The sequence below is a fragment of the Leiobunum rupestre genome, chromosome 8 (genome assembly GCF_980474605.1).
Source record: "Leiobunum rupestre chromosome 8, qqLeiRupe1.1.hap1, whole genome shotgun sequence".
Lineage (NCBI taxonomy): Eukaryota > Metazoa > Arthropoda > Arachnida > Opiliones > Sclerosomatidae > Leiobunum > Leiobunum rupestre.
In genome coordinates this window covers 38,857,989-38,883,633 of record NC_143391.1, presented here as the reverse complement: position 1 = coordinate 38,883,633, position 25,645 = coordinate 38,857,989, and the positions used below count along the sequence as shown (strand labels likewise).

The following is a 25,645-nucleotide window of genomic DNA, read 5'->3' as shown; positions in this document are numbered from 1 at the left end:
AAATAAAAAAAAGAAACCTAACTTTTTCAAAGTCTCGTTTCACGATTTTCGGTAAGTTTTTGGGTACCTCAATATACCTCTATCTCATTGACTAAAAAGCACGCAAAATATTTAAAAAAAAAACCCGGCAAACTTTTCTTCTCCCAGTTCAATTTAGTTTTATTTTTTCGCGGCAGTCTTCTCTTAAAAGAGTGTTAGGCTAAGATTAACTATCGTCACCCCGCCTGCAAATTCCACTCCATTGAATATAGCGCGCGGCTAAAAAGCGAACGTTTTCCCCTAGCGGGAAAAGTCTCGAACCACGTCGGAACGTAACGTACCTGGGAACCTTAAGAGCTACTCACTTTCGCTCTGCACAGATTAGTTTGAACGAGGAAAAAGCCATCTTCACTCCGCGTAGTTTTTCAAATACACCCCTCCGCGAATATTTTTTATTATCTCCCTTTGAGAAGCTACTCTGGCGGTTTTGGAAGTGAAAAGAAGAACTACTCAGAAGTGAATTTTATCCCTCATTTAACATTTATCCTATTAAATAATGTTGCTCAAGCACAAAAAGTTCGCCTTTTTTATCGTCTATCCATTGACTGTTTCGACTCGCATGTGCCAATTTTAAATTGTCATTCAAAATGAAACTAACAACCTCTGACGGGGGATTTAAATATTGTTCTTAGCGCCATAATTGATAAGCTACCAACTATTAATTATTTATGGAATTTATTTAAATAAACTTTTAAATTAAAAGGAAGGTTATACTAATTAAATCGTGAAATTTCATTTATTAAAGTTGCAAAAACTAATTTAATAGTTAAATCCATTTTACTCGTTACTAATTATACACGTTCTCATAAAATATGGTGCTACGCAAATATAAAATTAGAGGGTTCACTCTTGAGGAATAGTGTAGGTAGTAGATCACGGTTCTAGAGCCTGGAAGGCAGACATATTCTCGTAGTAACCTAATTACGTTCTTGGTGGTAGTTAGCCGTTCAAATTTAAAACTCGCGTTATGCGAAATATTAAGTTTTCTAAGGCCGGCTTAATCTCTTATCTGCCACGAAAGCCTCAATTTGGAAAATATTTCAAAAGGAGTTCATCTTTCAATCTATTTTAAGACGTATCATTTCGGTAACATAATACAAAATGGGTTCGAAACACACTTTTAAATACCTTAAAAGTAATTGGAGATGCAATTTTCGTGTAATACGATATAATTTTGAATGCAAACACCTCATCAAAAATTGGATATACTTTATAATGTTTTCACGCAAATTCGTGGTTAAAAAATCTCCCCGGGGGTTTACGCGCTTGCTTTATCCACGTTTACCTCTTATAATTGACATTTCGGGAGGAATTTTATAGGGAAAATCATGGATGACGTCCTGTGACGTCACAGTGTCAGTACTATTAGTAGTGCGAAGTCCGTCAGTATGCTAGTTACAAACACAGTGTCAGTACTTTATATTACTAGTTGGTAGCTAGTCACAAATCGTAAAAGGCTTTCTGGAATTCGACGAAAAATAACCAATTCTTTCGAATTATTAAAATACTTTTATCTAAACTAGGACTCGCGATAAACCAAATTATTTTAGACAGTACTACACTAAATGACTGTAAAAATTGTCCATTTTTGCTGGCCAAAACGACAGGCCATCAGAAATATTACGATGGGCCAAATACCAATAAAAGTTAAGGGATTGTGTTTTAAGAATGCTTCTAAATCCAATTTCAACTTTTTCTTAAAAATAGTTAAAAAGTCATTTGTAAAATACGTTACCCGAATTGACGCACCATACCCTAAATAAAATAAGGAGCTTCAGCGTAATGAACAAAAAAGTGAATAAAGTAAGTGAAATTGGTTCCAAGAGACTCAAAGACTATCCACAATGAAGAGCGGGGTTGCTTTACACAGAGTACGCTTGGGTAATTAGCAGTCCAACGGCGAAGCCCTGCTGGTTAAAGAGAGAAAAAATCTACATTCGAATCACGAGCGCCTTTAGCTATTTGATGAGAGCCGAGATGAGATGACCCCGTGAGTTAAGGTACCGTAAAAGGGCAACACATGAAATAGCCGATCGTCGGATTTACGTTCTACGTTTTTAATAATATCGCGAAGACATTTGACAGGCGAGAGGAAGAGGAAGAAAACGCGTTACCAGCAGTATATAAAATATACTCTTACGACAAAAGTATCCATCTAGGATGGAAAACATTATGCGTGTTCTTTCGCGGGCTTTAAGCCATCCATTTTTTTTGCAAGGAATTTTTTTAATAAAATAACTAGAGTGGTTAATTTTCCTTAAAAAAATGCGGAAAAGTTTACGCAAATCGGAAAAATAAAAAATTTGTTTTAATGTTTTTAACTTTTTACGATATATAAAATGTTTTATAAAAGTAAACATACTACAAATAATTAAATAGTGTTACATTGTTAATAAGCTTAAACTAGTCTAGGGGTTTAGTTTTATTTTTAGATTCGAAAACATGAGGAGAAAATTCCGCTTTATTTAAATTTGCAAAAAATATTAGACTAAAAATACTGAAAATTTTCCAGAAAAAAAGGCCTCTAAAAATAACTATAATTAACGTCTAAAAATCAGCAGTAGCCTGCGCTTTACCATCTAATAGCAGTTAAAGGTCGATGCATACTTCCTTCAATAATACACTTCTGACATTATTACTTCCTCCGTCGTTTGACAACTAAGGGGTGTTTAGTTTCCACCTATCCGGGGGTTACCTGCCATTCTTTCCGAGTGAAAGAATCTTCAACCACCCCCCATTCCGGTGCCACCCCCCTGAGCCGTTGAGAGGTACTGATAATTAAAATCAAAGGGAATTAGAAATACTTCCGTTGGGATTTGCTAAATGGTCTTAATATTTTTATAATGATCCAGTGGTGTTAGTGAACTGGCATCTTAAACGCTTACTCTTGGACTGTGCTGAGGTTTCTGTTCTGTTTAGAGCAGCGGTTCCCAAAAGGTGTTCCACCGAACCCTGGGGTTCCGTGGAAAGGTCACAGGGGTTCCGAGAATTCGCAGCGCTGCCATCTTTGTTTGTGTCAAGAGTTTTTTAAGATAAGTAAAAACAATTAGTTGGGGTTCCGCCAGAATTAGGTGAATAATTTAGGGTTCCATAGCAACAAAAAAAATGGGAACCGCTGCTATTGAGTACCTATTGTAGTCATTTTACTCCAATTCTATTCGGAGTAAAAATTATTTGAAAAAATAACTGTATTCTCGGCAACGAAACATTTAATTTTGGTAGACCTATTGTAATAATTAATTTTTTCTGGAATGGTTTTAAGGTGAATACTATCGATAAAACAAACCAAACAGTAACTTACAGGTTGATGTTTGCTAAGTTTGTAGTTATAGTTTCCACAATGATCGAACTTTTCATAGAGATAAAATGGAGAAAAATGGCCCAAATTTGTCGTAAGTGTGGAATCGCGTGATGACTTGCTCGTGTTTAAATATGCAAATTAAGTTTATCGTTCAGCGTTTTATTTAGAAACAGTCTGATTTATTTTATTCCAGATATAATTTGCTTGACCAGCCCTTAAACAAACCGATAATTTCCTTATTTCGGAAAAATTAAGAGGCGTTGTTTTATTATAAACCCAACACATAATAATTACATTGACTTCCAATATCACACGCCTTCTTTTGTACGCGAATATAAACACGGCGCAATATGGAAAAAGGAATAGTTCATGCATAATTCATATCGAGTTAGCGTTTTAGTTACTAGCACCACGTTACTAAACTGTTAACACAAATCTTGACGGTTTCATTAGGCGTAATAATAATAATAAAAGTTAACCGTTTTATTATTCCACTAACGCTATATCGTTAGTTTAGTATTCAATTACGATATCAGACAACGCGACGAAAATGATCCATCTTAATTTCGCAGTTGAATATTTTATCTCTTACGAAATTTATCCGGGATTATTAAATTTCTTAAAGAGGAAACAAACGTAATATTAAACGCATTTTTTGTTCAAATTTAGAGATTATAAATGACAGTAAAAAATGCTTGATGACATTCGATAAATTAGCTTTAATTTATTTTTCATAAACATCAGATTTTATAGAAGGTAAAGAGATTTAAATAGAAAATTACTGGGCTATACAAATTGACAGCTGCTGAGATATTTCGCGGTTCAATTTAAATTTAAGAGAAAGACAACGTTTAAAAACTGTTCGCGTAAAGGCTAGAAAGACGCTATTAGTTGTTGGAAAACGCAATATTCTTGGTAAGAATAAAATACATTTTTGATGATTAGTAGTAAGTTGGTTGGTACTCTCACCTCGCAGCAAGAGGACCCGGGTTCGATCCCAGCTTATGCTTTAACCCGGTCACCGATAATTGGCTTCCTTAACTGATAATAATTATTACATAACCGATGTTTTACTATTAATCGTATTGAATAGGCATTTCAATATAACCATTTAAGAAATTTATAACGTTAATTTTAATACGCTGATAGACTTAAGCGTTAACCTTCGATCCTTGTTGACTTGGTTTCATTTGACCATGTATTCCAATTCGCTTCTTTGACTAGCCAGGCGAATCTAGTAGGGGTAGAGCTCAGATTGAAGTGACTATTGGAACAACTATTTAAAGAATAAAATTCTACTAATAATGTATTCATTTCAACTTAAGAAGAATGAGACAATTGTTAAAATTATACTCCCAATCACGCTAATGCTCGAACCAAATCAGCCTGTTTTCTTATTGGTGATTGTCGTTTATCAATACACTAGTGGTTTTACATTTATAAGGGATCCCTTTATTAAAGTTTCTGCCATTACTGGAAAATGTCGTAACTCGTGTTAGCAGACTATTTTTAGATTTAGTATATACCGCTTTTATTAATAAATAGAATAACCTACTCTATGCCCATTTTAATTGTACTGTACTGAAGAGAAAGGCTAGGAATTTCATATGCCCAATACAATTTAAAAATGACCTCAAAATGTACCCTTATAAAAAGTCTATAGAAGTCTAACGTTCATTGTGTTCTATAGAGTGCTTTATAAATATTTTTATAGAAAACAACTAGATTTCTGAGGTTTTTCAATGTCAACAGAAAATCTACACAAATTTCTATAGAAATTGGGATAATTTTTCGATAGGATTTCAATTTGAGAGTTCTATCAATATTTATAGAAAATGCTGGTGAGGAAAGTGTCGGCTGCTTAAAATAATTTTTGAAAACTATTTATAGGTTTACATAACGTTTGTAAGGGATGAAAAAGGTAGAATCCATCGGAATGGTCCAAGACCAGTTACTACTTGCAATTTCCGTGTCTAAATTTTCTTCAACGTGATAGTAGGATCATCAGGTTCCGGAAGACAGTTGCGGGCTCGCTAATAGCAGATGGGAAGTCAGAAAAGCCCAGCTGATCGACGGCTTCGAACCCTATTAAGGGTCTCGGAGGTGCTTAGTGCGCGCGCGCGCGCGGTGCCGGTCGCGGGGAACGGGAGTCGTTGCCCCCCCCCTGCAGACTTTTTTGGCTTTGCTGATACCTGGGTTATTACCTCGTCAAGGGGCTCGTAAGTTATCTGCCAGGGGGTGGGGGGAGCGAAACTAATAATTCTTGGGGTTTTTAATGGTCTCCGAGCCTTCACTAAGACGGAGGTAGCACCCCGTGTGTCTGGGTTTAAAGAATAAACCCAATTAGCGCCAATGTTTCGTTTACCATTTGATGGACTCAATTTACGTTTTCTAATTTTGGAACAGTTCCATTAACTATCTCTAAAACTCTCCTGGCAAATTTTAGCTTAGTTAAAAACCACCTATGGACTGCAATGCAAAGGATGAAAAAATTAGCGAATAAGTAGATTAGTCCATTATGAAAAGGGATAAAAAAGCTAAACCCTAAACAAATTTGAAGAACATTAAAAACTTACAAATAGCTCGTACCGATAGGTCTTCGAGCAAACAAAAAGACGCGAAACTCGGATCAAATAGATCTGAGTGAAGATCTTAAACTTTTTAGAAACACTTATAAAAGTCTATTGAATGTCTAAGCTTATAGAGTGCGCTATTTTGTTTTATAAAAAAGCCTTAAAATTCATTTTTTTTTAAATTTCTATACAAAAATTTCTTAATTTCTAGAGATTCTATAAAATCTGTAATTTTTCTATAGGATTCCAATTAAATTTAGCTTATATTCCTATAGAAATAGGACTAGTTTTTCAATATCCTTAGAAAAATTACCAAACTAAAGATTATATAGAAACTTTTCTAAAGAAAGGATTCTAGTTTTTTTTTAATGTATACAGAAAAATCACCAAAAATGTCTAGAGATTCAATTAAAAATATGGGAACTTTGCTACAGGATTACGATTACAATTCTGTAGTATATAAAAAATTCACAATTTGCTTTTTAAATGTCAGTAGAAAATATCCTAAATTTCTAAATATACTATAGAAATTTATATAATTTTTCAATCGGATTACGGGTGACCATCTGCAAAAACCACACATGTACACAAAATCAGTCTAATCCATCGAAAACGTGGGTTTCTATGACAGTACCATTACACTATCCATAAAAATTCCACGTAAAAAATTATCGCGTATCCATGAATATATTATTTGATAACACTTACGATTATCGAGAAAGTGAAAGGCAATAAAAAAGCTAATTTAATTCCTTTCAACAAGCGATTGTAAATTAGGTTAACATTCACGTTTTCCACAAATAGATTACGAGTAACGGCAGCTATTGGAAGGCATCAAATCTTAAAAAGTCGCGTCGAAATAGCCTTCAAAACCGCTTGACGGTATTTACAATCTCTCGAGATTGGCACAACCGCAAAACAAGCCGTTAAAGGTTACTTTCGCTCTCACTTCAAAAAACGCGCATAGATTACCGCCTTCAATTAGTGCATAAATTATAAATATATAAAGTCACTAAGTCTTTTAATCTTCAAGTTATTACAGTGCAGCGTGTACCTTCCATCGTTTAGTTTTGCTCGAGCTGACAACTGACACGGTATAAAATTCAACACAAGCCGCGGAATTGTCAATGTTACGATTTGGGAAAAATAGCCTTGTTATTTAAATTGAATAATAACTAGCTAACCAAATGCTCAGACACGAAATTATGTGGAAAAATTGGCACGTTACCTATAATAATAAAAGCAAACCGCTTTGTCCAGGAAGACACTTTAGATAACACCCCTAAGGAGGGGAGGGCTACATTTTGTTACCGTTTTCGGTGAAAATAATACCGCTGAAACATTTTTGACTGCAGAATACCTAAAGGGCGGTAAAAAAAAACCTTAAAACTTTCTACGGGTTTTTTCTAGTTCTTTTCATACGTGTCGCGCAGCCTAACATTATAGTTTTCGGCTGCTAAGACGTATTGGCAGGGAAGAAAATTAGAGCTTGCCTTTAAGCCAGAACTGATCGACGCTGATTCTACGTATATCTACCATATTCGCGCTGCCATTTTGAAGTACTGGGCGGATGGCAAATAACATGATATAGCCCAGACGAGTCTTTGCTAGATTTTTTTCTCTCCTAACTTTGGGGGGAAAATAAACGTAATAACAGACGTTTAAAATGATGTAGGGTGGGTATCCTTTTAAAGAGATATTGGAGATGCGCATCAAAAGTACGGTTTTACCAAGCGATTGTTGAATGGTGTATATATATATATATATATGGGAAACGTTCAACGTTTCGGACATTGAATTTTGTAACACGCAGCCCGCAGTGATGTGCCTTTAACATTACAATGAGGGTTCGGGTTCGTCTATTTGAACCATTAACAGTAGAATATATCTATTATTTTATTTCCAAATACAATTGCTGTTATAATAATACCGTTATAGTTAATTGAACGCGCTGCCAGTATAAGGGTGTGTTAAGCGCGGATAAATAAGTAGACGGTATAATTGGCAACCGATATTACAGAAAGTTGGAAGTTTCTACATGATGGTAGAGTTACGTCGATGAACGGTTCTTTAAACACCGAATGACCAGGTGTACAAATTCCTACTGAAATAGCTGAAAATCAGTGAGATATAATTGGAAATCTGAAAGAATTGAGAAGTTATTGGAAATCGCAAAATGTTATAAATCAGAAGAAAATTTATGAAATCGCAAAATGTTAAAAAACCCAAGAAAATTTACGAAATCACAAAATGTCATGACTCAAAAAATATATGAAACAACAAAAATGAGATAAATCACAAAAAAAAACTATTTAATCACAAAACTTAGAAATTACTTAAAACCCAGAAAAAATTAGATAAATCAAAGATAAATATTCTAAAATAAGCAAATGAAGTGTTCACGATTACTTCTCGATCTGATTACAAGTATTGTGAAAAAGTTACCTAGCAGTATCAATCGCCAAGAACAGAACCTACAATAAACCTACAGGCTTCAGCCAGAATGTTTTCCTCCTTTTGATTAGATTTCAAATACGATAAGACTTCGAATTTAAATTAAAAAAAACCAGTGAAATAATGGTATTTCACTGATTGTGTAAATAATATTCCTTTTAAAATAGTTAAATTTTGAAAATATACCCTCTTCACGTACGCTACATTATAGCTAAATACAAAAACATTATCTTCTGACGATTTAGTAAATAACAAATCAAAGAAGTAAATTGTGATTTTTTATAATTTTAATATTAATAACAATAATAATAAAAATAATACTAATAATCAGCTAGGCCCAAGGCACCACCCTAGGCCCAAGTCATCTAGCGACTTTATTGCTTACTAACAAATAACTAATGTTGTAAGTCGGAAAATTTCCCGCTCGGAAAATTTTCGGGAAAATGACCGAGGCCTTTTTCCGGAAAATTTTCCGCATTTTTCCGAAAAAAATAAAAAAAGGTTTCATTCCATGATTAGTCTAATATTGTTTGCAAATTTAAATAAAGCGGCTTTTTCGCCTCATTTTTTCGAATCTAAAAGTAAAACCTCTAGTAAAACTGATTACCAATGTAACACTTTTAATGTTTTGTAGTATGTGTACTGATATTAGACGTTTATATCGATAAAAACATTTAAAACCCTAAAAAGTAATTTGTTTCAATTTTTTATTTTTCCAATTTGCGGAAAATTTCTGGAAATTTTTCCGCATTTCATTTTTCCGCAAAATTAACAATACTACAAATAACCATGAAATCAAGTCATCGTAAGTTCAAAATGGCGGCGAACACATTTTGGGGTTAATTTATGTTTAAAAAAATGAGTTTTCAAGTCAAAATTCAGCAAAAGCCTTATTTTACTAGCGGTTGGAATTCTGTGAAAATGATTATATAGATATAAACACACCAGCATGGCATCAAGATTGATTGAACTCTAGTTGATCGTCTGTCTCAGTGGCAAAATATTTCTTTTGTATTCTTTTCAACTGGCGGCGGTTCCAGAATAAACACAAGGGTCTCCCGGCGAGGGGGCCGTTTACTCGCCTTCTATTAGAGACACAAAAAGATCATTTTTTGGGGGTCCTTTTATGTAATAAATAGGCGTTTATACGTACCGCGGGCTGCAACTATATAGACTTTTCTATAGGAGTTTAAAGCGAGCCTCTTTTCGCAAAAACGTTTTTGAATCGAATGCGCGGCTCACTTATGTACAGGGTGCTTGCCTTGTACTACCATTCCGTACTTCTGCGTATCGAGTGTCAAGTTCGATAATTTACTAAACTGTCAAATGCTAGGCTCATGCTCGATAATTTACTAAACTGTCAAATGCTAGGCTCATGCTCGATAATTTACTCAACTGTCAAATGTCAGGCTCATACTCGGTAATGCGATACACTGTCAACTGTCAGGTTAAGACTATAATGAGTTACACTGTCAACTGCCAGGCTCGATAATTTACCAAGTTGTCAACTGCCAGGCTCGATAATTTACCAAGTTGTCAACTGCCAGGCTCGATAATTTACCAAGTTGTCAACTGTCAGGCTCGATAAGTTACTAAGTTGTCAACTTCCAGCCTCGACAAGTTACTAAATTGTCAACTTCCAGCCTCGACAAGTTACTAAATTGTCAACTGCCAGACTAACTATTTAAAACGTCAGTTTTATCACAGTAAATATTTAAATTAAACCATTTAATTATAAGACTAGAAAATTAATAAAACTAAAAAATTATATTGATCTAAAACATTTAAATTAAAACTTTACTTATCCAACCTAAAAACTGAAATTACTCTACAAAAAATATGTTCCCGTTCATATCGTCGCCTTACACCACACAACGACCGATAACTAAGCAGCACTCTGTATTCAATATCAGCTACCTGGTCTGTTTTTATTTTTCTCTCTCGAACCGTCTCTCTCTTTGCCGAAGATCAGAGTAACCCACAACTAGTATCTATCTCTCGTGCCACGCAGAAGAAAATAGTGTATATGAAAGGTGGCCCCCTCTGTGGAAGCGGGCTCTTTTGCGCTTGACACTGACACGATTTATCTCCTTTTCGTGCCGAACTAAAATATTTAATTCAAACTATTTCGCGCAAAAAAAACGTATAACTGGAAACGAAAATGAAATTAAAACTGAGAAAAACACAAAAACAATTTTTTCTAAAGGAGAAAAAGAATATTACGAAGCCAAGGTGACCATATACAACAAGGAAAAATCTTATAGGAAAAATAGTTTGCAGTCGATTTATAGGATTGCATAGGAGGGATTGTTTTTCCAAATGAAGGAAAATAGAGGATAAATTCCAATAAAATTACAGGGAATTATACATTATAAGTGAAAATCCATCGTTTTATGGTGGAATTTAGTGTAATAATTGATTGAGCGAGTGAAAATTTCAAATATTTACAAAATTCTTTCTAACTTCGTAGATTTTGATATCAAAAGAGGAAAAATAAGAAAGTAGTGTAATTATAAATAGTTGAAAATGTAGTAAAAATTATAAAATATAGGTCTGATCACCCTGCGAAGCTCGTCAATTTTGTCAGAAATCTCGCGAGATTAGTAACTTTCTTATCGTTTCCAGAAATTAAGTTATTGATAGAATTCTTACCGACCCCTGGTCTATAGTGTGATGACTATTTATCAGCACCGAAAAATTCTACTTAATATAATTTTGTAAAATAAGGGGATATTTTTAAAGCCTTATCTACAGTTATGTAAAAATTATGAACGTTCTCTATCAAAATTTCTATAGAATTGTAATCTGAATACTATAAAAAATTATCAAAATTTCTATAGAATCTATAGACCTTAAGAGATAACACAAGAGTATAACAGTTCATTCTGAATGAAATCGGATATAGAAGCCAATTTAAACCATCATCGATTTGAGTCAAATAATGTACTTCAATAATAAATTTATTAAAATGTGCAAAATTATTATTAATATTAATAATAATAATAATCAGCTAGGCTAATACCCAAGGCACCACTTTAAGCCTAAGTCTTCAAGCAACGTTAAATTTTAGTGTATGTTAACAATTAGACAAGGGAAAAACAGCATCAAAATTAATTATCTCGAGAAATTATGAATTTCATAGTATGAAATGCATGGAGCCAATACAATAAAATTTTTACCCATGATTATAATACTTAAATTTAAATACGAAAAAATAACAGAATTGAAAATACCTAAACGCGATATGTGGTTTAGTTTCCTAATTTACCAAATTAACACCAAAAAAATACACGAAAAAAAGCCCCAAATCAATTCCTTTAAATTAAAATCTTTTTCTAACCTTGGATTCCCCGAGGATCGATTTCACTAAAATCATCCAATTAAATCCGTCACCCTTGGCTATGCTAATTTCTCACCCCAGATTTTAATTTTTAGATAAATTTATTTTCAGAGCCCGGATTTGCTCGATTGAATCGCGTATAGCACCGGTTTTAAAACTCCCGATCAGAAATAAAAAAATCCCCAACAATGTTACGTTAAGTCTCGAAAAGTCGGCCTAGTCCAAAATCGCTTATCGGCAAGCGGAAGAGATTCAGTTTCAGAAAACTTCGACTGTCTGATAAATCCTATAGTCGTCCTTCTCGTTATAATATATTCAGAGAATCTCCTTATAAAAGTTGAAGGCGGTAGAAAATGAACACCATCGGATCGTCTTTCGGGTCGTAAGAGATAAGCGACGTGGTTTTAAGGTTTCTTTATCGAGGTTTTCATTTTTTTCTGGTAACGGCCGCCATTTTTGATATTTTTGGTGAAATTCTCAAGGCCATCCTTCTATAATTTCCGATTCATTGTTATTATTGTAGGTATATATAGGATGTCGTGCGCGGCGGGCCTAAGTAGCTCTGAAGGTACGGCCCATTGCTCCCGCTTAAACGACGCTCGTGTGACATCCTCACGGACCCAGTTCGCGTTAAAAAAATCCTCTCTGCCCAAGAACCCGTAACCCTCTTTTTTTCAGCAATATACCCCCGAAGGCGGGGTTTAATGTTCACTTTGATTACTATTATAAAGCTATTGAAGCATATGGATGAAACTTAAAATGCTGAAAGAAAGCTTGCCTACTTTGACAGCGAAAAATAAAAAAAGCATTTAGCGGAGTACCTATGGGGGAGTGGAACCCGCTAATCACGTTTAAATTATAGCATTTAATTATTTTAATGATTTATTTTTTGTTGAGTTGAAATAATTTTCGATACACCGCCCATCTACGCGATAATGAACCGCGTGTGATGACAAAAATCCTCTAAAATGTAAAAATTATTTAAATTTTTGGCGGAGTATGATTTTATTGAGATTTCCCAATTGTAAATTATAAAAGTTGCCTAAGTGATTCCAGTTACCACCTCTGAATTATAATGTTTTTAGTAATGTCCTACCTTGAATTAAATTGGTTTTTAATTAAATTCAAACAATAAATTACTTCGCTTAAAGATCGAGCTGAAAAAGGCCATACTTGAAAGCCGATTTTCATCCGTTTGTTGAAAGGCTTTTTATATTAAATCATCTATAGAAATTCTATAGAATTTTAAGTATGGAAAATTTCTAAAATATTCTATAGAAATTTAGGTCTCTTTCTATAGCCATTTAAAAGTTTATAAATTTTATTGATTTTCATATGGAGCCTATATAGGTTATAGAAAAATATTACTTTCTATTCACCTCTATAGGAATTTTATATAGAGTAGAAACGTAGACTTACAAGCCCTTACATTTCTATAGAAATTTTATTGAGATGTAATCCGAATTCTGTATAAAAATTTCTATAAAATGTTTATAAATTTGGATAATTTTTCTAGGGACATTAGAAATCCTAAAAATTTTACTATATTAATATTTATAGTACACCAAAACCTGGAATTAAATTAGGGAAAAAAAGGACTTTTCGCGACCAAAATAGGCTACAATTATTGCAACTTAATTCCAAAACTCGGTCCTAGGATTTAATTATGTTTCCTAGTTTGTGGCGCCACCTTGTGTACTATGTTCGAAGAATTCCATCATTAAACCTCAGCATTGATTATTTTGTAAACTGTCATTGATCAGATTTATAAATATATTTTAAGATTTATGTTGGATTCCCTGGATTACATGAAAATAGGGTACTTTAGATTAGGGACCAAACCTCGATTTAAGGGTAGATTAGGGACATAGAAGAAAAATAGGGACTTCAGGTATTATAGGGACCTGGTGGGAGCCCTGATTGAATATGAAAAACGTTTGACTTTATAGAACATAATACTTGTGTAAGGATTATGAATAAAATTAACTAGCAAATCCATATTTAAACCCAAGTTCATTAATCTATAGACTTCCTTCACTAGTAAATTTTAAAAAAATCGGAGCATTTTAAAAGACTATAACGAGGGTTTGAATGTCACGCTTGATCTTGTAACGATTACTAACATAGAATGAGCGAGCTAGGAAGAGAAAGGTTATAAAAAAGAAGCGAAAATAAATTATGGAAATGTCCCGCCTTATCGGAGCACGGAATCGTAATACGAAACACACTCGCCAAATTCCACCTTTTGCAACTCCTCCCAAATACGCAAACACAATAGCCAGTCTAGAGGGTTCTGTTTGGAAAAGAGTTAAATAAGAACTTGAGTGACGGATCGAAATATTAACTCGACCGATTATATTTATAAACAGTAAAACCATAAAAGTTTCGTTTTTTCATAAGCTACCATTTGGTAAACAAAATTTAAGCGTTTCTAAATTGAACGGCCCTCACCTGACAACCAACTAAAAGGTAACGGCTCGAAGTAAAGTCCGCCTAATTGCCCGTTATAACGGTGGCAGCTGAGTGTCACGGCTTTGAATTTCAAAAAGTCACTAATTATAATGTTAATTCCGCCTGTGGAGGAGTGGAAATACAGTTATGAATTACCGCCGTAAATGTCGCCACTGAAGTAATTGATGTGGAATTGTAAAGGTTACTCTAATGGAATTATATCGGAGCCGTGCAAAATTAGTTTTTAATTATATATTTATGTAACTATATACGCGTAGTAAATTGAATTAAAATACGTAATATATTCAGGAAGAAGTCTTATAACAATATCATAAGTTCATCATTACGTTCCGTAAGTGTGTCAGTTACTATTCGAAATTTTAATATATAAATAGTCAGGGTGACGTAGAAAAATTTAAGTTTAAGACGCTAGGACGAAACCGAGAAATAATTATTAACTTATGATAACACGTAAAATTGAATAAATGAAATTACAACATAGCGCAATAATATCTATTAGATTTATCAATTCCAAATGCGTATAATTACTTATAAGTTCCTTAATTTAATCGCTATTTTTTTATTAATTCGTAATTTGAGGAAAACGTTAAAAATTTAACTTTTGTAGTTAAGCGGTAATTTCGAGGTGGATAAAATATTTCACGTACGTAAAATTGCCTTTCAATTCCTATTAACCGAAAAATAAAGCGGGTAAAAATGACCCTCAAAAGAGGTTCTAACACGTCTCGAAAATAGAATTTACCGAAAGAAAAAAATATATATAAGAGGTATAACGTAATAAAGGCCAATTTGGTGGTTATCGCGATCCGGCATCCGAGGTCACAACAAGCTTGAAACAGGAAATCGAACATTTCGCAATATAGAATATTTGTCCCTTTTCGAGGAGAGAAAAAAAATACCGGTACGTAATTAGTTTTAAGCCTAAAGCGCGCCAATTTTCTAGAAACTTTAATTCCAATACTACAAAAAAAAACACAACTTAAAAAGATTTTAGAAAAAAAAATGTTTCGATAATTGTTCGTATTAAAAATTAGCTATAAAAAATGTTAAGGAAAAATAACGAAATGTTATACCTTTAAGAGTGAGTTTAATATCTGATTTTTCAAGCTTTAATCTTGGGGGGTTAAAAGTATCGGTACTTAATAATCCCCCCTCCGAAAAGTCTATAATGTAGGGTCACGAGAAAGAAAGCCGGCGGTCTCAATTCTGTAATTCGGAAATATCGCGGAGGACCCCTTCAGACCCTCTCCGATGAACTCTTCAAAAACCTAAATGAAGTTCCGCCTGGCTTGACACGAAATACCCTCTTCGCTAATTCCAACAAGGAAAAATATTATAGTTTTTAAACAACTGACTTTCACATTAGAAAGTGTCTAGTATATAATTTATGGTTCTTCTTTGAAACATTAAACTTTTTTATTTATATTTACACGAAATCCAAAATCCAAATTTGACAAATTTTCTAAATTATAGTGCTTAGGTTTTCAGTGTGTATATTAAACTTTCACGTACAGTATGTAAAATAGTCTCGTTAATTTTAAGTTTATTAATTAATGATATGACTCGAAGCTGCAGTTACACGAATAAATTAGCTGTTGAATTTGAAAACATGATTTGCTTAAGTACCAAATGTCCAACTATCTCGTGAAATCTTATTCAGATGGCAACACTTACAAGTTGGTTCTTATAGCAAAATGTGCAAACTAAGTGTACAAATAGCTCCTGAAACCTTACAGCAAAAAGACCAAGGTAATGTCACCATTTGCTCTAGTGCCAAATGTCCAAATTTGTTCGTTAAAACTAATAGCAAAATGTCCAAGCTAAATATCACGAGTTGCTTAAGTACCAAATGTCAAAATTTCTTTTTAAATCTAATAGCCAATTATACAAGCTAAACAACCTTAATTTGTTCAAGAACCAGATGTCAAAATTCCTCTTTAAACCTTATATAGCAAAATGTTGAAGTTAAATATCACTAGTTGCTATAGTACCAAATATCCAAATTTATCCTGAAACCATATAGCAAAATATCCAAGCTAAATATCACCATTTGCTCAAATACCAAATGTTCAGCGAAACCTTATAGCCAAATATCCAAGCTAAATATCGCAATTTTCTCGAGTACCAAATGTTTAAATTTATCGCGAAACATTATCGCAAAATTTTCAAGCTAAATATCACAAGCTCCTCAACTATCAAATGTCTCAGTTTATCGCGGAATCTAATAGCCAATTATCCAAACTACACAACCTCAATAGAAAAGTATCACTCTGTAGTTTTGGGCTATGGCCGCCATTTTGAGGGCAGTTTTTATCTATAGAAAAAAAACATGGGTCACGTCGACATACGTCACGCCGATATTACTCTATTTGCTCAAGAACCAAATAACCAAATTTATAGTAAAATCTTATAGAAAAATATGACAAGCTGCTCAAGTACCAAATGTCCAATTTGTCGCGAAACCTTTTAGCTAAAAATCACAAGTTGATCAAGTATCAAATGTCCCAATTTGTCGCGAAACCTTTTAGCTAAAATTCACAAGTTGCTCAAGTACCAAATGTCCAAATTTGTCGCGAAACCTTTTAGCAATATATAAGTTGCTCAAGTACCAAATATCCAAATTTATCCTGAAACCTTAAAGCAAATTATCAAAAGTTGCTCAAGTACCAAATATCCAAATTTACCCTAAAACCTTAAAGCAAATTATCACAAGTTGCTCAAGTACCAAATATCCAAATTTGTCGCGAAACCTTATAGCAACATATCACAACGTGCTTGAATGCGAATGATTACATCATTCTTAAGAGATATTTAAGAAATCCAGATTTATTTTGTAAAAAGTCTATCCTACCTGGCGAAAATGTTCGTGGTTTTTAGCCTTATCTCCTATCACGTGGGCCTTTTTTTTTTTCATTCCTCTTCGCAGGTAAAAGTTTGAGGAAGGGGGGGGGGAGGGGCGAGAGACCGTCGTGGGCCAGAAAACCTCTCATTCGGGGTTTGAATCATGTTGCCCTTCGACATTTCAACCTTTGGAGGTTTTGTTCGTTTTTAAAACTCTTCGTCGTAAAGTAGAGAAGAAAATATAACAGTTAGCGTTACCCCCCTCCCCCGCCCCCCGTCTTTAACTTGGGTTAGAAAGAGGAACGTTTTACCATCGACAATAACCTTTTCCCCATTCAGCGAGTGCAGCCCCGTACAAAGCGCTGGAACCCCTCCACTTCTTCGGTATTATAGCCTCTCCACCTTAGCTAGGCCTAAGAGATTTTTCGCGTCTTTCAACCAGCATTTTCCCGGCTACGAAAAAAAAGTGACTCCCAGTTTTCCCTTAGGCTTTTGCGTGTTTTTTCGTTGGAGAGATGTCCGCTTCCTTTGGCGGGGATTCGAGCTTCCTTTGCCACCGACCCTACGCGCTCGAAATTACCGCTAGCGCTAAGCCTAAAGACGGGGCGAATACTGCTAATTTGCCAAGGCCTAATCGCTCTTTATACCCGCAGACACAAGCGGTTCTCTCGCTACGGAGTCTGTTTTCGTACCGGAGAGAGAATTACTTTTAACGTGAAAACCTCCAAGTTACGATTTTCCGCGATAGTTGGATTTAATTTTTCTATCGCCAGGAAGAAAATTTAGAAGCTTCGTACGCTGGTTAAAATCTAGAGGATTTTTTTTGTTTAAAGAGAATACTTGGAGGCCAAACATGTATTTTTTTTTGTTTCTACCTGTATACAGGTTTTTTTTTCTTAACGCGCCTGGCTTGCGTTCTCCCTAAAGTTCTTGAAAAATCTGGGTTCTTTAGCGCGGTTACCTCGCCCCCCCCCCTTGGTTTCCCCCCTGAAATTTTTGCTTTTTTTTAGCAGCGAACTGCCAGAAGCCTTCTGTTTCACCGTAGCAATCCCCCTCCCTCCCCCCTTTTCCAAACGGGTCAGGTTCCGAGAGGCTCGAATCTAGGTGAAATCAAACTCTATTCCAGAGAAAGTGTAAAAAAATATGCCTTTAAAAAAAACAGGAGAGAAATGTGCGAGTTTTTTTTTAGTTTAAGCGCTCCGGTGTTCTAAGGTGGTTTTTCGGATTTTTCCGGCCGTAAAATATCGGAAACTAAGTTACGGCCTAGAACGGAACGGCCCGTCTACTTGGCAAAGGAACTAAAGCTGCTATAGAACAAATAAGGGCCAGTATGCCCGTTAATAACCACCCATTAAACCACTGATGAGCAACAATTAAAATCGCGGTGAATAATTAATTAATTAAAAAAGCGTGGGTTTTTTGTTTACCTAATTCGTATTATTTAAGTAACACTGGATTTATATTCACCGCAAACGCGTCGGTTACAAAATGATGAACGGCTTTAAAACGATTAAAACGTATCCGATTTATAATAATTTTTTTTTCAATTAGTTCTCGAATTTAGGGGCGAATTATCAAGAATAGCTTTTTAGCTTTGGTAACACGGTCGAAAGTCATGGCCAGCTCTGGCTATTTGCAATTCAAATTGGAATTAAAATTCGAGCCGACTGGCTAAAGTCCAATTAAAAAAAATGTGTCAAGAAGCTAAATCTTTCTTCCGCCTAATATATGTAACAAATTAAAAGACTTGTTTATACGAGTTGAAATTGTCAGGGATACAGCGCTAACTAAATTGCGAAACATTTAACTATTCTAATTCAAAATTGAGAGAATATGTGAAAAATATGAATCTAAGTATTTCTATATCACAAAAACTGTTTTTATTTTTCATTCATTTAATAATGACTGATACTAATTGTCCTTTTTTATCAATAATATACAACTTTTTTTGTCCTATTTATAAATTTTAACATACACCAAGACTGGTTTTTCCTTCCAAAATCCGCACATACCTTCAACATTTACAGATAATTGAGATTGGTTTTTTTTTAAATATCGTTTTTGGTTTTTAAACCGAGAACAAAATTTTATACCAAATTAAGCTGTACAATTTTAATTTTTTTCACTTTTTTCATTATGGGCGAAATTATAAAAGGAAATTAGTAAACAATTAAAAATTTTAATTTCGGTAACAGCCCATGCGATATAAATACAAAATGAGATGGTAATAAGCTTCATTTTTTTAAATCCCCGAGTTAAAAATTGAAAACTGCTTTTTCTGGGTTAAATTGTACGTACGTAATAAACCAATAAATTATAAAAACGATACCTTTTTTAAGTATGGCACCAGTAGGTGAATCACCCTTTTATAAATTGACAATAAATGTAATCAAAACCTTTCGATAGTATTAGCACAATTAATTCGCTTCTACGAAGGGGGTATATGCGTTGACCATAATTTCGATACACTCATTTAAGTAAAACTGAAATTCAAAAATTTAAGAAAACTTACGATTGATTAATTTTAGTAGCGCGAAAAATGTCTATAACGCTTTTTGAAGTGTTAAACCAAGTGAAAACCAAGTAAATTGACGTAGAAGCCTATCTAACATCAAGAAGCCATAATTATCTGATAAGAACATTTGCATAAACTGCGGTTAGCCCCATCAACCAAATAATAAAGATTGCTTTTTGAATTATACTGGAATTTTTTTATCTCCACCGCAGTCTAATAATATTTCACTGACGAAATTATCAACCACCTTAGCATCAGATATTTACGGCTTATTGAAATCTCGAAACCTCAAACCTATCTTCGGACCACTCGTTATCAATTGCCAATGAAAGACGCGTTAAAATTTAAAGCAATTTTCAAATAGATAAATTACGAATACGCATAACGGTACGGTCCGAATTAGGCCTTAGGGTTATTTTGAATAACGTAAAACAATTGTTATAGAAATAGTGCCTAATTACGCGTGAATTAAATGGTCAATGTAATGAGTACATACCCAGGTTAGTTTGTGTCGCATATACCCCCGTCTTGGCTTCAAACCCGTAGAACGCACGAGGAACACGGTGAAGTAGCGTTGGTCTTACAATGTTTGGAATTTCGACGCGGGACGGCCCGCGAAATGGCCGCCGAACGGTCGGTCGAACAGTTTCGGAGTCGGTCGTTCTGGCGGCGGCCTGTTGTCAGCGTCGCTTCGTCCGCCTCTCGAAGCCGAGGCCGTTTGCGTCGCTCGAAATTATCTGTCGCGCGTTCTCGTTACGTTATATTATTTTACTCGAAGCCAAGTTCTTCTTCGCGGAATGATGTAGATTTTTGCCGTACTGCGCGTAAAACTGTCCGTCGGTTTTTCGTTAACTGTCTTTTGTCAATTTTAGGAGGTGAATTATTTTTTTAAGAGTTATTTCCAAAGTGTGACTAGGGTTTTTGGTCGGGTTGTAGCCGCGTTGAACTTTTTAAAAAACAAAACTTTTTTCGTAAAAGTTTAAATACATTTAACGTATTTTTCGTTTTAGTAAACAGATGGTGTTTTTTTTGTTTAAATCTAAATTAAAAAACCGATAACGTTGGAAATTAGAATAACGGCGGAATTCGAAATATAATGATATAACTTAAAAATAAAATCGTTTGCGGGTCCAAACATTCATTTGAAATCTGAATTTAAATACTTATTAGGGACTGTGATTTATTTATTACTATACATATCCACATTTTATGTTTCCTGTCTCCATTATTAAGGATTAATTATTTCGGCACTCCCTTTAACTTTCTCTCTTTTTTAAAAAACAAGATTTTTGTCGAAAAAACCTTTTACTCCTATATTTACAGATTCAACGGAAAAAATTATATTTTTTTATATATATATAGAACGAATTATGGCGAAATTTAATAATTTTTATACACCTTTGGAAACAAATAAAAAAACCTTTTTTTTTGTGCGAGAGCTCCATTTTATTTATAAACTATATTATATTAACTGCTCGCCTTTTTCCAAAATCGTCCGTTTCGTTTCGGATTTTATTTTGGTTGTGAACTTTTTCGACGCGCGCGCGAGATCTCCCGCGAAACAGGAGCGCGGGTTCTAGAATGTTGGCTGCTAAAAAAACTCCGCTTTTTCGCTTAATGTTTTCATTTTCTCCGTTTTTTTTTTGTGTATGTCCGGAAACAAACAACACGAAACTACCTGAGAGTCACAGTGGTTCCTTCGGGGTTCGGGACAGGTTGACGATGGCTATTTTTTCTCGCGAAAGCGGGGAGAGTTTGGGTTTTCTCGTTTATTTCCTACCTTCCGCGGGGGGTTTAGCCGGGTACGCCTCGGATGGGCGCGTTTTTACGCCGAAACGGATTTCCCCCGCACCCGGAGGGGTGATGTGGAACGCCGGCGATTGAGCGCCCGAGCCGTACCTAGGCCTAAGAGAGATAGCCCCCGCGGGAAGATAAGACACCCCAAACTCCGTTTAGAGTTATCCCCACGCGAAAGTATTTTTAACCGAGAGATCTTTTTTTGAGAAAAATAAAATATATAAAGGAAGATGTTACCTTTACGTATTATGTTTTATGGAACGATTTCTCGGTTAGTTTACTATAGTGGCGCCACCCACCGCCCAGAAGCCTTCACCCCGAATATTTTCGAAGGATTGTACCACGTGTCATAGTCCGTCGTCGGACCACTGTAGCTCCCAGGCGGTTAAGGGTCAATGGGCCGTTAACGATTGACCCACCGAATGCGAAGGCAAGGATGTATGCGGTGGCGGAGGAGAATGGAGCATAGGGGGGCTGTGAGAGTGGGCGTGCATCTGTCCCGGACTGCCGCCGTGCACCAGGCTCCCGTCGGGTCCCAACATCATGTCCCCGTTGCCGGGGCCCCCGGGCATCTGCCCTACCGGAGGGGTCATTCGCTTCTCTTTCTGCCGGCGATTGCAGAACCAAACGCGCACAACCTCTTTCTCTAGTTGCAGACTGTCCGCTAAACTGGTGATTTCTTGAGCCGAGGGCTTTGGCTGCTTGTGGAAATGGGTTTCGAGGGCACCCTTGACGGAAACCTCGATGCTGGTCCTTTTTTTCCGCTTCCGTCCCTGGGCGGCGATTTTGTCGATGCTAGTCGGCGAGCCCGTCGTACTGTCCGCTTCCTCGAGCCATTTGGCCAACAAGGGTTTCAGTTTGCACATGTTTTTAAAACTTAATTGTAACGCCTCGAATCGGCAGATGGTCGTCTGGCTGAAAACGTTCCCGTACAACGTTCCGAGGGCGAGCCCGACGTCCGCCTGCGTGAAGCCCAGTTTGATCCGCCTCTGCTTGAATTGCTTGGCGAAATGTTCCAAATCGTCCGAACTGGGCGCCTCGTCCTCTCCGCTTTCGGGTCCCGCCGACCCCGCGTGGTGCCTCTGCTCCTGCAGACTGGCCAGGCTGCGGCCCCCGTGGCCCGCGTCGCGCGTGGGGTCGTGGCCCAGATGGTGATGATGTTGTTCGTGCGGGTTGAGTTCTCTCATGGCGGGATGGTGGCCCGCGGCCCCTCCCCCGTGTGACAACATGCCGTTCATGCTCCCGTAGGCCGGATGCTGCAGCGGCGAGGTGCCGTTTGTCGGCGGGCCCATGCCCATGTGGGAAGAGGCCAGGGAGGATGGGTGCCACGGGTGGGAAGCCGTCATGTGCTGAGAAGGACGGTGATGCAAGGGTCCGCCGGCCGAGGAGTGCAGCTCAGCCGCCGAGTGCTGATGAGGCTTCATCTCCTGGCCGTGCAGGCTCGAAGGGGCCATGCTGGACGGCCAGGCGGGGTCGCCGTGGTGCGGTAAGCCCGACACCCACTGGTGGTGATGGTGATGGTGATGATGAGGCGCCGCCGCCGCCGCAGCGGCAGCCGCGGCTGCCGCGGCCAACGCGTGGCCGTTGTGGCCTCCCTGGTGGTGCTGTGGCGGCATGTACTTAATCTCCGGAGCTTCGCGGGCGTAACCAGCCTGCGAGGTGGCGACCTGCATGCCGCTGCTGTCGTCCTCGTGTGCGCTCGTCAGGGAAGACACCGTGCTTGTGGCCGCGTACGGTAGGGACGTGCTCGTAGCCATGAAGACGCCGACATTGAAAGGGGGATATACGCTGAGGGGGGCAGGACTCAGACTACGCAAAACGCCCTTTCGCCCCGTCGACGTAAACGCCGCCGTTCCACGCTCCTTCTCCGCCGGCGAAACGACCAAGCTGAACGACTCTTCTCTCTCTCTATCGCTCGCTCTGGCGAAACTCTCTTCTCTCTCGCTTTCTACGACGTCGTTCCTATCTTCCTCGGCGGAAAATTCGCCGCGAAAGCCGTCGGGAAAGAGGGAAAAGGCGGCTGCCGGGGGTGGTGGAGAAAACCAACTCGTAGGGGTCGCTTTTGGAACTTTTGGGAAAAAAGGGGAAAATCGTATCGACACTTTGCGAGAAGGCTCTCTCCTTCGACTGTTTTCGCTCGGCCACGCCAAGATCTATCAGCTGTGTGTGAGCGGACTTCGAAGCCGTCCTTTACGCGCGTGACGTTTCCCCACCCCCCCTACCACTAACCCTCCCTCCCCCTGGTTGCTAACGTCCTTTCCCTCCCCGCGTTTTTGGCGAGCCCCTATTTCGGATATTACTACGAGAGCTTCGCCGTCGACCACGAGGGGGTGCTGGTGCGCATTGGATAGCGCGCATATCGCTTCCCATTGGCTTCTGGCCGCGTCACTAAGCACCGCCTGACGGGGGAGGAGATCGCCGGTTTTCGCGTCAGTCGATCCTCTACTCCATTGGACGTCGGCGCTCGGTAACGGGGGTTGCGGCGCCCCCGAATGCGACACTACGGCGCCGAAAAACCTACGGCATCCCGGCACGTTCCTCTCTCTCTCTCTCTCTCTCTCTCTCTCTCTCTCTCTCTCTCTCTCTCTCTCTCTCTCTCTCTCTCTCTCTCTCTCTCTCTTTCTTTCTTTCTTTCTTTCCAGGCTGCCCGCTACTCGCGAGGCGCCCTGAGTCGCGCTCTGCCGCTGTATCGCGACACACAAGGTCAGAGAAACAGCGAGACAGACTCCCCCTGGAGGAATTATTTTATCTCCAAATTGGCGACTTTTAAGAAACTCTCTCTCTACCACGCTTTAAAATTGGAGAAAACGACAATTACTTTTTTTTTCTGCCTTCGTTGAATTCCGCTTAACGCCCATAAAAAAACATTTTCGAGTTTCTTGTCTCTTATTTTTGCGCCTTTGGAAGTCTGGCCCGCAGAAAAAGGGCCGGCTGAAATTGCCGGCTTACTGATATCGGGGAGGAGCAATTTCGGGGCGGGCACACCTGTATTCGCGACTCGCTCCGAAGACACCTACTCGCTTTCATCTCTTTTTCTTTTAAAAGTTTTTGTTTTTTTTTGGTGGGGAATTATAAAACCAGTAAGGGCCAATTATAAATGGACTCGGAAAAATGAAACGTACGAAATACGCGGGGCCCCCTTAAGACTGAAAACGCCGCGATAACAAAATTGGCAACACTGATGGGAGTCATTGTGGTATGCTCTAAATTAAAATAGTAAAATTAAATCCGTCATAGCGTAAATATGTGTTACAATTGTTAGTGTTAAAAGATTTACGGAGAACCGCTTGATTTGGAATGACAGATGTAACGCGAACGCTGAATTTAAATTGGGCGCCAATGTCTAGCCCTTTTTAGCGGCTTCTTGGGCCACTTGTGGAGCGATTCCTTCTTTGATTATGCTGATTAGCTAAACCGCTTAATGAATTCAAAGCTCTTTCTCTCTCATTCGCGCACTTATATGGCGGGCAAGGGCGCTTAAATTTATACCGGGAAGAGGGAGGAGAGGGTTTCTCTTTTTATTTGACGAGACCTCAAACACCCTTCTTGCTTGGCGTCAAATTGAATAATAAAATGAGGACCTTCTTTCAAGTTCAGCGCGATTCATTGCGCGGGCGAGACTCGAGAGTACTTTTTCCCTAGTCTCTCTTCCCTTCTCGCTCGCCCTCTCGACAGAAAACGCGTTTTATGTCGAATGCTTGAGACGCTACCGCCATCTACGGACAATTGCGGCTACTACTAGCGCGAAATTCGAAGGGGCTCTGTTCGTATTATAATTTTAGACGCGTTTTTGGTAGATTTCGTATTTTTCTTTCTCAGGAAAGAAATTTTAACGCACCCCTAATAGAACCAAAACATTTGCCGTGGAACGGTCATAAATTGATCATTTCGTTTCAATGGTAAAGAATAATTATAATTGCACATTTTAAATAAATAAAAAGTATGAAATAAATGAAATAAAATGAAATTAGATGAAATGGAATGAAGTTAAATAAAATTAAAAAAGAGGAAATGAATTGTAGTAAAATAAAATTAGATGAAATGGAATGAAGTTAAATAAAATTAAAAAAGAGGAAATGAATTGTAGTAAAATAAAATTAGATGAAATGAATTGAAGTGAAATAAAATTAAATAAGATGAAATGAATTGAAGTGAAATAAAATTAAATAAGAGGAAATTAATTTAAGTGAAATAAAATGAAATGAAATTAAATTAGATGAATTTAATTGAAGTGAGATGTAATGAAATAAAATAAAATGAAATTTAATTGAAGTGAAATGTAATGAAATAAAATAAAATGAAATTTAATTGAA

The 25,645-nt window shown here is 37.1% G+C and overlaps 1 protein-coding gene across 3 annotated transcripts in view; it reads right to left on the bottom strand.

Moving 5' to 3' along the window:
* LOC149933370 (POU domain, class 3, transcription factor 2-A-like) overlaps positions 1-23,474 on the bottom strand; it is a 64,341-nt gene extending 40,867 nt beyond the window's left edge. For all 3 annotated transcript variants that reach the window (XM_090156268.1, XM_090156269.1, XM_090156270.1), the window contains exon 1: positions 20,032-23,474. In XM_090156268.1, coding sequence (XP_090012394.1) covers positions 21,725-23,089 — 1,365 coding nt within the window. In that variant the 5' untranslated portion in view covers positions 23,090-23,474 and the 3' untranslated portion in view covers positions 20,032-21,724. The remainder of the gene's footprint in view (positions 1-20,031) is intronic.
* Positions 23,475-25,645: the final 2,171 nt, after the last annotated feature.